The 13,725-nt window shown below is 38.5% G+C and overlaps 1 protein-coding gene across 2 annotated transcripts in view; it reads left to right on the forward strand.

Moving 5' to 3' along the window:
* The window catches only part of UTP4 (UTP4 small subunit processome component), a 34,259-nt gene that overhangs the window by 2,562 nt on the left and 17,972 nt on the right, over window positions 1–13,725 (forward strand). For both annotated transcript variants that reach the window (XM_060084731.1, XM_060084733.1), the window contains exons 3-6: window positions 1,565–1,756; window positions 7,464–7,548; window positions 9,183–9,272; window positions 12,265–12,476. In XM_060084731.1, coding sequence (XP_059940714.1) covers window positions 1,565–1,756; window positions 7,464–7,548; window positions 9,183–9,272; window positions 12,265–12,476 — 579 coding nt within the window. The remainder of the gene's footprint in view (window positions 1–1,564; window positions 1,757–7,463; window positions 7,549–9,182; window positions 9,273–12,264; window positions 12,477–13,725) is intronic.

The following is a 13,725-nucleotide window of genomic DNA, read 5'->3' on the forward strand; positions in this document are numbered from 1 at the left end:
ATGAAAAACGTGCTGTGGTACATGCTTGTTGCATCCTGTGATTTTTTTTTTTTTTTTTTTTTGCGGTATGCGGGCCTCTCACTGTTGTGGCCTCTCCTGTTGTGGAGCACAGGCTCCGGATGCGCAGGCTCAGTGGCCATGGCTCACAGGCCCAGCCGCTCCGCGGCATGTGGGATCTTCCCGGACCGGGGCACGAACCCGTGTCCCCTGCATTGGCAGGCGGACTCGCAACCACTGCGCCACCAGGGAAGCCCGCATCCTGTGATTTTTCTTGTCATTTATGATAATTGTAATTTTATAATAGTTCATATATATTTGTTTAATGTCTTCTTCCTAGCTGAACTTCAAATTTTATGAAAACAAGGACCTTGTCAGTGATATTCATGGCTGTATTCCCAACATTTAGCAAGTGCCTAGTACAAAGACACTGCTTACTTAATACATGTTGAATGAATAAGTCAACTGGTCTTTACCTAGTACCTCTTATTTTCCTCTCCCATCTGTTGTTTTTTTTTTTTTTTTTTTGAACAATTAATTCAGTCTAGTCTTCCACTTTCTCCATGTTCCCTTCCCTTCTATTGAAGATTGCTTAGCTCTGGTGATCACTCTCAGAACAAGAAAACATTGTATCTCTGAGAGTGAAGAGTAGTGCCTAGGAGTAAGGAGACCCACATTGTCTTCATGTCGTTGACTTTGGCCCTTGGGGCAAGCCACTTAATTAATGAATATTTTGCCTTTTCAAGTTCAGATAGGAAAAATTATACCTCCTCATTCCCTTTTTTATCAAGCAGATATAAGAATAAAATTCCTAAAAAAAAGAATAAAATTCCTGGGCTTCCCTGGTGGCGCAGTGGTTGAGAGTCTGCCTGCCGATGCAGGGGACATGGGTTCATGCCCCGGTCCGGGAAGATCCCACATGCCGCGGAGCGGCCGGGTCCGTGAGCCATGGCCGCTGAGCCTGCGTGTCCAGAGCCTGTGCTCTGCAATGGGAGAGGCCAGAGCAGTGAGAAGCCTGCGTACTGCAAAAAAAAAAAAAAAAAAAAAAAAAGAATAAAATTCCTTGATAGTATGAATGCTTTTTGAGTGCTAAGAAAACACTTAGAAATCTGAGACTTGAATGAAAAGCTGGAGTGAGCTGCCTTTGTTTATTTTAATTTTTTAAACAGCTTTTAATTGGTGAAATTGACACAATAATCAACATGTATTCAAAGTGTATGTATTGGTAACTTTTGACATGTGTACACCTTTTGAAATCAATCAAGGTAATTGCGATGATTTTTAAAAATTAGATGCATCAGATACAAACTGGATTGTCTGAAACTTTATTGTCTGAAAAGGTTTTGCAGAATAAGTCCTAGTAAAAGAAACAAAACCAATTGTATAAGTAACTAAAATGTGAACCTGAAAAAAATGAAAATAGCAGTAACATGATCTTCAGATAGTGTAAAACCCACACTAGTTATTTCTAGAGAGGCATTTTGATTTTCACCTTTTTGCGTGTAACCACTCAGTGCTAGTAGCTGATGAATTCGTGGTGGGTTGAAAAGTTATGGTGTTTCTGTAGTTTTTCCCAGGTCATGAGTCTCGGGCTACAGAAGCTCTGTGCTGGGCAAATGGACAGCGACTGTTTAGTGCTGGACTCAATGGAGAGATTATTGAGTATGATTTGCAGGCGTTAAACATCAAGTATGCTATGGATGCCTTTGGAGGACCCATTTGGAGCATGGCTGCCAGCCCCAATGGCTCTCAACTTTTGGTCAGTAAGCAACTATTGGTAATTCAAACCAAGATTTCTCTTGTGCCCACTTAAACTTGCTTCCCTATGTTCATAGGAAGGTGAAATTGTATTATAGCATGTAGCAACTCCAGTCTGAGCTGGATTCCAGCAACCAAGCAAGCAATTGTATTTGGATTCCAATACGAGATACAAGATTGGGGTTCTTATTGGGGATTTAAAAATCTCTTGTATTTGGCACTCTTTCTGCTGCTACTTTGGACCTCGTTGATTCACTTATGAAACCAGAGGTTTCAGTTTGGTTTAGAATTTCCCAAACTGTGTTCTTTGGAATTGGGAGATGTAGAAACTGTTTTTTGTTTTGTTGTACCTTGTGTTTTACGATAAATTTTGTTTCAGAAATACGGCGTAATAAATCCTCCTGTAGATTCACAACACAAGTTAGTATATCAAAACTTCTGATAGGTCCTTCTACAAGTCAACTTGTGGAACCATGTTTTTCCAGTGTTTCTCAAAAAAATTTTGAGCACAGACTTAAGACGTACCCCCCGAGAGGGCAGACAGCAGGAGCGAGAAGAACTACAACCTGCAGCCTGTGGAACAAAAACCACATTCACAGAAAGAGGCAAGATGAAAAGGCAGAGGGCTATGTCCCAGATGAAGCAACAAGATAAAACCCAAGAAAAACAACTAAATGAAGTGGAGATAGGCAACCTTCCAGAAAAAGAATTCAGAATAATGATAGTGAAGATGATCCAGGACCTTGGAAAAAGAATGGAGGCAAAGATCGAGAAGATGCAAGAAATGTTTAACAAAGACCTAGAAGAATTAAAGAACAAACAAACAGAGATGAACAATACAATAACTGAAATGAAAACTACACTAGAAGGAATCAATAGCAGAATAACTGAGGCAGAAGAACGGATAAGTGACCTGGAAGACAGAATGGTGGAATTCACTGCTGCGGAACAGAATAAAGAAAAAAGAATGAAAAGAAATGAAGATAGCCTAAGAGACCTCTGGGACAACATTTAACGCAAAAACATTCGCATTATAGGGGTCACAGAAGGAGAAGAGAGAGAGAAAGGACCAGAGAAAATATTTGAAGAGATTATAGTCGAAAACTTCCCTAACATGGGAAAGGAAATACCCACCCAAGTCCAGGAAGCGCAGAGAGTCCCATACAGGATAAACCGAAGGAGAAACACGCTGAGACACATAGTAATTAAATTTGCCAAAATTAAAGACAAAGAAAAATTATTAAAAGCAGCAAGGGAAAAACGATAAATAACATACAAGGGAACTCCCATAAGGTTAACAGCTGATTTCTCAGCAGAAACTCTACAAGCCAGAAGGGAGTGACATGATATACTTAAAGTTATGAAAGGGAAGAACCTACAAGCAAGATTACTCTACCTGGCAAGGATCTCAATCAGATTCAATGGAGAAATCAAAAACTTTACAGACAAGCAAAAGCTAAGAAAATTCAGCACCACCAAACCAGCTCTACAACAAATGCTAAAGGAACTTCTCTAAGTGGGAAACACAGAGAAGAAAAGGACCTACAAAAACAAACCCAAAACAATTAAGAAAATGGTCATAGGAACATACATATCGATAATTACCTTCAACGTGAATGGATTAAATGCTCCAAGCAAAAGACACAGGCTTGCTGAATGGATACAAAAACAAGACCCATATATATGCTGTCTACAAGAGACCCACTTCAGACCTAGGGACACATTCAGACTGAAAGTGAGAGGATGGAAAAAGATATTCCATGCAAATGGAAATCAAAAGAAAGCCAGAGTAGCAATACTCATATCAGATAAAATAGACTTTAAAATAAAGAATGTTACAAGAGACAAGGAAGGACACTACATAATGATCAAGGGATCAATCCAAGAAGAAGATATAACAATTATAAATATATATGCACCCAACATAGGAGCATCTCAATACATAAGGCAACTGCTAACAGCTATAAAAGACAGTAACACAATAATAGTGGGGGACTTTAACACCTCACTTACACCAATGGACAGATCATCCAAAATGAAAATAAATAAGGAAACACAAGCTTTAAATGACACAATAGACCAGATAGATTTAATTGATATTTATAGGACATTCCATCCAAAAACAGCAGATTACACTTTCTTTTCAAGTGCGCACGGAACATTCTCCAGGATAGATCACATCTTGGGTCACAGATCAAGCCTCAGTAAATTTAAGAAACTTGAAATCATATCAAGCATCTTTTCTGACCACAACGCTATGAGATGAGAAATGAATTACAGGGAAAAAGACATAAAAAACACAAACACATGGAGGCTAAACAATACGTTACTAAATAACCAAGAGATCACTGAAGAAATCAAAGAGGAAATCAAAAAATACCTAGAGACAAATGACAATGAAAACACAGCAATCCAAAACCTATGGGATGCAGCAAAAGCAGTTCTAAGAGGGAAGTTTATAGCTATACAATCCTACCTCAAGAAACAAGAAAAATCTCAAATAATCTAACCTTACACCTAAAGGAACTAGAGAAAGAAGAACAAACAAAACCCAAAGTTAGCAGAAGGAAAGAAATCATAAAGATCAGAGCAGAAATAAATGAAATAGAAACAAAGAAAACAATAGCAAAGATCACTAAAACTAAAAGCTGGTTCTTTGAGAAGATAAACAAAATTGATAAACCATTAGCCAGACTCATCAAGAAAAAGAGGGAGAGAACTCAAATCAATAAAATTAGAAATGAAAAAGAAGTTACAACAGACACCGCAGAAATACAAAGCATCCTAAGAGACTACTACACGCAACTCTATGCCAATAAAATGGACAACCTGCAAGAAATGGACAAATTCTTAGAAAGGTATAATCTCCAAGACTGAACCAGGAAGAAATACAAAATATGAACAGACCAAACACAAGTAATGAAATTGAAACTGTGATTAAAAATCTTCCAACAAACAAAAGTCCAGGACCAGATGGCTTCACAGGTGAATTCTATCAGACATTTAGAGAAGAGCTAACACCCATCCTTCTCAAGCTCTTCCAAAAAATTGCAGAAGAAGGAACACTCCCAAACTCATTCTATGAGGCCACCATCACCCTGATAACCAAAACCAGACAAAGATACTACAAAAAAAGAAAATTACAGACCAATATCACTGATGAATATAGACGCAAAAATCCTCAACAAAATACTAGCAAACAGAATCCAACAACACATTAAAAGGATCATACACCATGATCAAGTGGGATTTATCCCAGGGATGCAAGGATTCTTCAATATACGCAAATCAATCAATGTGATACACCATATTAACAAATTAAAGCAGAAAAATGATGATATGATCATCTCAATAGATGCAGAAAGAGCTTTTGACAAAGTTCAACACCCATTTATGATAAAAACTCTCCAGAAAGTGGGCATAGAGGGAACCTACCTCAACATAATAAAGGCCATATACGACAAACCCACAGCAGACATCATTCTCAATGGTGAAAAACTGAAAGCATTTCCTCTAAGATCAGGAACAAGACAAGGATGTCCACTCTTGCCACTATTATTCAACATAGTTTTGCAAGTCCTAGCCTCGGCAATCAGAGAAGAAAAAGAAATAAAAGGAACAAATTGGAAAAGAAGAAGTAAAACTGTCACAGTTTGCAGATGACATGATACTATACATAGAGAATCCTAAAGATGCCACCAGAAAACTACTAGAGCTAATCAATGAATTTGGTAAAGTTGCAGGATACAAAATGAATGCACAGAAATCTCTTGTATTCCTATACACTAATGATGAAAAATTTGAAAAAGAAATTAAGGAAACACTCCCATTTACCATTGCAACACAAAGAATAAAATACCTAGGAATAAACCTACCTACGGAGACAAACGACCTGTATGCAGAAAACTATAAGACACTGATGAAAGAAATTAAAGATGATACCAACAGATGGAGAGATATACTATCTTGGATTTGGAAGAATCAATATCGTGAATATGACTATACTACCCAAAGCAATCTACAGATTGGAAGAATCAATATCGTGAATATGACTATACTACCCAAAGCAATCTACAGATTCAATGCAATCCCTATCGAATTACCAATGGCATTTTTTACAGAACTAGAACAAAAAATCTTAAAATTTGTATGGAGACACAAAAGACCCCGAATAGCCAAAGCAGTCTTGAGGGAAAAAAACGGAGCTGGAGGAATCAGACTCACTGACTTCAGACTATACTATAAAGCTACGGTAATCAAGACAATATGGTACTGGCACAAAAACAGAAACATAGATCAATGGAACAAGATAGAAAGCCCAGAGATAAACCCACGCACCTATGGTCAACTAATCTATGACAAAGGAGGCAAGGATATACAATGGAGAGACAGTCTCTTCAATAAGTGGTGCTGGGAAAACTGGACAGCTACATGTAAAAGAATAAAATTAGAACACTCCCTAACACCATACACAAAAATAAACTTAAAATGGATTAGAGACCTGTATGTAAGACTGGACACTATAAAACTCTTAAAGGAAAACATAGGAAGAACACTTTGACATAAATCACAGCACGATCTTTTTTGATCCACCTCCTAGAGTAATGGAAATAAAAATAAACAAATGGGACCTAATGAAACTTCAAAGCTTTTGCACAGCAAAGGAAACCATAAACAAGACAAAAAGACAACCCTCAGAATGGGAGAAAATATTTGCAAATGAATCAATGGACAAAGGATTAATCTCCAAAATATATAAACAGCTCATGCAGCTCAATGTTAAAAAAATAAACAACCCAATCCAAAAATGGGTGGAAGACCTAAATAGACATTTCTCCAAAGAAGACATACAGAGGGCCAAGAGGCACATGGAAAGCTGCTCAACATCACTAATTATTAGAGAAATGCATATCAAAGCTACAATGAGGTATCACCTCGCACCAGTTAGAATGGGCATCATCAGGAAAATCTACAAACAACAAATGCTGAAGAGGGTGTGGAGAAAAGGAACCCTCTTGCACTGTTGGTGGGAATGTAAATTGATACAGCCACTATGGAGAACCATGTGGAGGTTCCTTAAAAAACTAAAAATAGAGCTACCATATGATCCAGCAATCCCACTACTGGGCATATAGCCAGAGAAAACCATAATTCAAAAAGACACATGCACCCCAATGTTCATTGCAGCACTATTTACAATAGTCAGGTCATGGAAGCAACCTAAATGTCCATCGACAGACGAATGGATAAAGAAAATGTGGTACATATATACAATGGAAAGACTCCCCCCCATTCTTACCATTAGACTGGGTACTTTCAGAGATTTAGTTTTCTGTGATGGATTTATGATTTTTTAAAAATTTGTACTATTTTGTAGTATCTTGACGTATCTCCATTTAGGTGACACAGTTAATGGGTCTTTTATTTAGGCCATGGGTGTCTAGCAGAGACATGCTGTGAAATCCTATTTCTCCTCCATGTCCTATTCAGGAATTGGGCTACTAATTGGACTGCTCTCTGGCTAGGACATGAAGACTGCCAGGAACACACTACCAGTTTCTTGCTACCAGTACTTTTTCCCTCTCACAAACTATTTTCTCTTTCAGAACAAGTTGTTAGCTTGAAGGAGGAAATGTATATATTTGTAAATATATATATTTAGTTCTACAAAATGCTTTCTTTATTTTCTACCCCCTTTTCCATAATAGGTTGGCTGTGAAGATGGATCTGTGAAACTATTTCAGATCACCCCAGACAAAATCCAGTTTGAAAGAAATTTTGATCGTCAGAAAAGTAAGGGTTATTTGTGGTGAGGCAGTGAGTAGTCTTAACAAGAAGTTATATTTCTGTGCCACTGGGGATGGGATATTTCCCCATGGGTCCAGGTAATATTTTATCTATATGCTAACTTTCTGTGAGTGCAGCGTATGTGCTAGATGCTATTCTTAGCTCAGGTCTGCTCCGTTGTGTAGCATAGCCATGATTGCCTGGTTAAGTAATAATACAGGAAACTAGCAATCCAAAGTAGGAAAGCGAGTGTTTCTGTGTAAATCAGTTTGTTCTCACTTATTTTTGTGAAGTTTTAACAAATGTGCATAAAGTCTCAAAACTCGGATTTTTCTTTAGGAGCTGTGGTTCTCAGTTCTGCTAGTACTTTCAAGTTGATTGGGGGAATTTTATAAACAATTTCCCCTGTTCCACCTGGACTGACTGACACTGACATCCAGAACAGAGGCTGGCAAACTATTTCTGTGAAGACACCAGCTAGTAAATATTGTAGGCTTTGCAGGCCATATAGTCTCTGCCAACTCTTGTCATTATAGCACCACAGTTGCCCTAGATAATACTTAACAAATGCTCATGGTTGTGCTCTGGTAAAACTTCATTTACAAAAACAGGTGGTGACCCCAATTTGGCCTTTGGGCCATAGTTTGCTGACTCCTTTTCTATTATCCACTTTTTTTTTTTTTAACATCTTTATTGGAGTATAATTGCTTTACAATGATGTGTTAGTTTCTGTTTTATAACAAAGTGAATCAGCTATACATATACATATATCCCCATATCTCCTCCCTCTTGCGTCTCCCTCCCACCCTCCCTATCCCACCCTGACTCCTTTTCTAGAGAGTAGTGTCTGATGTGTTCTCTGTATCCAATAGTAATATTTATCCTCTGCTAATCAGATCCCTGTATTGTTTTTAATATCTCCTAGGTGTTCTTTTTTTAATTACAAAGGTGATATAATGCTTGGTAAAAATTTCATGCATTTAGCCAAGTGTGAAAGAGAAAATAAGTGTCTCATTTCACTCTGTAGACAACATTTTGGAACTAATCTAGACTTTTTTGTATATTCAGATAGACAAATACATTCACAGGAGTGCTTGCACTTGTTTTTCAGCTTATTTTTTCATTTGATGTATCACAGACATCTTTCTGTGTCAGTCATGCCAGTCTGCATGGCATTTCATTTTATGGTGTTCCATAATTTATTTAACCAAACTCCTATTGATGGATACTAATTCTGTTTTTACTACTATAGCCAGTGCTGTAATGAACATTCTTATACACACTTGGGCATTCCTGTAAATATTTCTTTTTTGTTAAATTCCCAGTGCAACTACCATGCCAAATTTGCACATTTAAATTTTGTTAGGTTACTACCAGATCACCTTCAAAAGGTTGTGCTTATCTACACTCCCATCAACCATTTATCCATTATTAAAAGTAAGTATCAAATATGTCATCATGGGTCCCAGGGCAAAGTTGTCTCTCACCTGTTACAGAACAGTCCTTCGCAAGAGTGCAGTAGATGAACTTTAAGACTGTAGAACGCTAGCCCTGTAGATCTTTGTGGAAGGAGAACTCAGTTACCCTTTGCTGTATATTTATGTGTATGTCACTTTCTCTTTTGTTGTACAACTCCCAAGGTCGAATCCTGAGCCTCAGCTGGCATCCCGCTGGTACCCACATTGCAGCTGGCTCCGTAGACTACATTAGTGTGTTTGATGTCAAATCAGGTGACTGTTTTTCTCAGTTCATTTGGGGTGTGGGTCTTGTTTGTCAGAGTCACATTTCTGGGTTTCTAAAAGCTTGTGACCGTATGCTTTCATGAACCTTCTGAGATGTCACCATGAATCTCACTTCTTTCTTGGATTACTACTGCTGCTTTTAGGGGAATCTTGGTTCTTCAATGGAATACAGTATTTTTCATCATAAGAATTCACACTAAAATTTGCCCTCAACCAGTGAGACATTTACTATGAGCAATCAGTAGAATACCTATTTATATATACCAGTACTTTGTAAAAGTGGGTGTCTGTATTTGAGGAACGTAAGATCTTTGTAACATAGTTGGTGAGACTTGAGATCAGAAAGATAGAGAACAACGTGCTTCCTCTGTCCTTGGCCTAGAGAGTTGGCTGATGGATTCCTTCAGTGAGGAGACTGACTTCAACTTGTTAGGTGGCTGTGTCTTTACTCTCCGCTAAGATGAGAGGAAACACAGGGCAGGCATGTCGCCTTTTTCTTTTTCCTTAGTGCTTGAGCAAGTTTTTTATTATCAGTTATATATGCTTATAGTCAAAGAATTCCTTAAGGCTTGTTACAAAAAATCAGGAGTCCCCCTATATCCCTTCTCCCACTCCTCAAAGGCAGCCACCTGCAACTCTTAGCTAATTCTTTTGGTATTTATCTTTATGCTATACATAGTATGCTTAAAATGCTTTATTTTATTTTTTTCAGTTTTAGCCCATTATTTATTGACTTCCACTATTTAATCCTCTTTCTCTGCCCTTTGCCACATGTAGCAATATTTCCTCCTGATCCTCCCAGTATGGTTATGTTCTAACTTTGTTCAGATTAGCAGTTGATGTTTTTATTCTTAGACTATATAGATACAACTTGTATAGTAAATTTCTTTTCCTTTCCTGTATGCTTTTTGTTAATGCTGAGTGTCCGTCTCTGTCCCTCTCTCTCTCTCGTGTGTGTGTGTGTGTGTGTGTGTGTGTGTGTGTGTGAGATTGATATATATATACATATATATATATATATATATATATATATGTATATATATATCACTAATTCATCTCCACATTCTTCCAGTTGTATGATTTAGGTTCAGCTACATCTGGGGTTTTTTTCTGTTTTTTTTGTTTGTTTGTTTGTTTTGGTTTCTTTTGGCCACACTACGCAGCTTGCGGGATCTTAGTTCCCCCACCAGGAATTGAACATGGGCCCCTGCAGTGAAAGCGCCAAGTCCTAACCACTGGATCGCCAGGGAATTCCCACATCTGGTTTTCTTTCTATCACTTTTATCTCCTTGAAGGATTCTCTCCCAGAGCCTTCTGCCCTGCTCCAGCTTAGTGGAGCCAGTTTCTGGGCCTACTGCACAACTCTTGAGATCTTGAACTCTGGTTTTTCAACCATTCTGGAGATCCCCTTTGCTTTTTTCTCCAGTAGAGTTCCCTGTTGCCAAGTCATTCACTTTCTTAGTTTATCACTTTGTTTGATGGATCCTGAGAAAGGGTTTCTGGGAAAGAATTCTAGGTTGGAAATTATTTTTCCTTAGAATTTTGAAGCCGTGGTTCCACTGTCGTCCAGCTTCTAGTATTGTTATGGACACTGATGCCTTTCTGAGAGTAGATCCTTTATGTAGGTTTTTGTGGTTGGTTTTTCCTGGGAGCTTTTAAGATCTTCCCTTTATCTTTACTGTTCTGAAATGTAATAATTATGTTTCTTGTTGTGTGGATCTGTTAACATCAATTGTATTGGACAACTTGGTAGGTTCCTTTAATCCAGAAACCCATGTTTTTCATTTCTGAGGAAAATTCTTACAATTATTTTGTAAAGGAGTTTCTCTCCATTTTCTCCTTTCTGGAATTTTATTACTGGAATGTTGGCTCTTCTAATTTTCTTTCTTGCGTTTTTTCTTTTCCCCCCTTGTTATTTTTCATCTCTAACTTCTTACTCTGCTTCCTGGGAGAGTTTGTCATTTTTATCTTTCAGTCCTTTTATCGAGGTTCTCATTTCTGCCATTCATTTCCAGAGTTCTTTTTTGTTTCCTGAATGTTCCTTTTTACAGCATTCTTTTTTTGTTTCATTATACAGTATACTAACTCTTCTCCAAGACTATTCATAGTAATATTTGTGAAGTGTTCTTCACCCTGGCTTTTTCCCACCTTGTTGTTTATTTTTTTCTGGTCGTATGTTGGGCCTCTGCCTTTCATATTGAGGCTTTCCTCCTGTGTCTAGAGGTTCCTCTCATCACCACACGAGTGGTGCTGACCACATCTGAGCTTCATTGAGGAATAGTCTGGCTGGACTATTAGTTTGGGGATGCTCTCAAGACAGGCTCTTTAGATCTCTTCTCTTACGCTGGTCATATTTCTCAGAGATGTTTTTTCTTCTGCCTGGTGATAACAAGTCCAGCCATCAGCATTCTAAGAAGAAAGCTGGTGTTCTCAATACAGATTATATCATTTCACTTAATCTGTGTTCCATGCGTCACCTCTGTTTCCAGACTATCTGGAGTCACCAGTTGCTGAGTCTTCTGAGGATTCCATGGTATAAATCAGGTGGTTTCTTGGCTTTTCCTACTGCTGATTTGGGACTTAGTTTTAGGGCTCTACTAAGTCGGTTACTACTCCGTGTCTGCTTTCCAGTTCCCCAAATTTTGGCCCTATTGTCTTCTCTCCCTTTCTCGGGGATTTGGAAGGGAGCAGAGTGTAATGTGTGTGTGCAGTTGGCTGCTTTTCAGTGAAGCCTCAAATGTCTCGTTTCCATTTCACGTCTCCACCAAAAATTCCTTTTGTCTGCACCCCCCCACCGCTGCCCTCCTTCTTCAGGGAACCATTTTGGTGTTCCAAAACTGAGTTCACCATAACCACTATTTACTGGCTCTCTGTGGTCTGTGCTCAGGCAACTGACTTACCAGATGCCTACCACAGGCAGCTTCTGAAGACTGAGGAGAAATAAGTGCCATTCACATGCGGGCTTTGCTTTCTTTTTCAGGGAGCGCTATTCATAAGATGCTTGTGGATAGGCAGTATATGGGTGTGTCTAAGCGGAAGTGTATCATATGGGGCGTGGCCTTCCTGTCCGATGGCACCGTCATAAGTGTGGACTCTGCTGGGAAGGTGCAGTTCTGGGACTCAGCTACAGGGACCCTTGTAAAGAATCATCTCATCGCAAATGCTGACGTGCAGTCCATTGCCATATCTGATGTGAGTATAGTCCCTGTTTGAGCAGTTCCTGTACAACCTGGGGCATGAGTAGAGCAGGCCATGTCATTGGTGTGCCACAGACACTGTTCCCTAATCCTGAATGTTGTAGTGGAGGAAGATTGAGTTTAGGACAATGCATCTGAAAACCCACACAATTTTCCTGAACACTTATTCTCCAACAGTTAGTTAGAGAATATTCTCTAAACGATTAGTTAGCAGAGAGGTTTTCTTCAGACACTCCCTGTCCCCAGTTAACCCCATCTGATTGTAGATAGGGCACAAGTATTCTAGAAGAGTCTTGAGAAGTGCTATTTCCTCTCTCTGCCTGACTGTTCTGCTTCCTATCTTGGAACATTAGAAGGTAATTTTATAGTGATTTCGACACTACTGATTTTTCTCCTATTTGTATAGGAATTAAAGCAGATTTGTATTGAACATGTGTGCCTCTTGCCATCTTGTAACATGAATTCTTAATCAGAAACCTTTGGATATTTTAGCAGTGAGGCCCAGGAAGTGATTTTGAGGTTTTTTTTTTTTTAATGTTTATTGGAGTATAGTTGATTTACAATGTTGTGTTAGTTTCTGCTGTACAACAAAGTGAATCAGTTGTACATACACATATGTCCATTCTTTTTTAGATTCTTTTCCCATATAAGTCATTACAGAGTATTGAGTAGAGTTCCCTATGCTATACACTGGGTCCTTATTAGTTATCTGTTTTATATATAGTAGTGTGTCTACGTCAATCCCAATCTCCCAATTTATCATCCCCACCCCCGCTTCTCTCCCACCCCGTAACCATGAATTTGTTTTCTACATCTGCGACTTTGTTTCTGTTTTGTAAATAAGTTAATCTGTACCATTTTTTTAGATTCCACATGTAAGCGATATTATATGATATTTGTCTCTCTGAGCTTTGAGGTTTGTTGACTAGATCTTTTATCTTTATGTAATTAGTTTGAGTGTTATTTTCTTACTTAAGTGTGTCTAGTATAGAGATCACTCCTGCTTGCTTTTCTTGCCTGTAAAATGTTCCTATCCCATTCCACAGTTTTTCCATGAGAACAATTTGTTAGTGCTAAAGCCCTATAAAACATGTAGATGTCACATATAAACTATAATAGAAGTCAAGGTTTAAGTGAGTGGGAGGAATTCTCCTTTTAAAATAGAGTTTTGGGGCTTCCCTGGTGGCACAGTGGTTGAGAGTCCGCCTGCCGATGCAGGGGACACGGGTTCGTGCCCTGGTCTG

This window comes from Mesoplodon densirostris, chromosome 19 (assembly GCF_025265405.1).
Source record: "Mesoplodon densirostris isolate mMesDen1 chromosome 19, mMesDen1 primary haplotype, whole genome shotgun sequence".
Taxonomy (NCBI): Eukaryota; Metazoa; Chordata; class Mammalia; order Artiodactyla; family Ziphiidae; genus Mesoplodon; species Mesoplodon densirostris.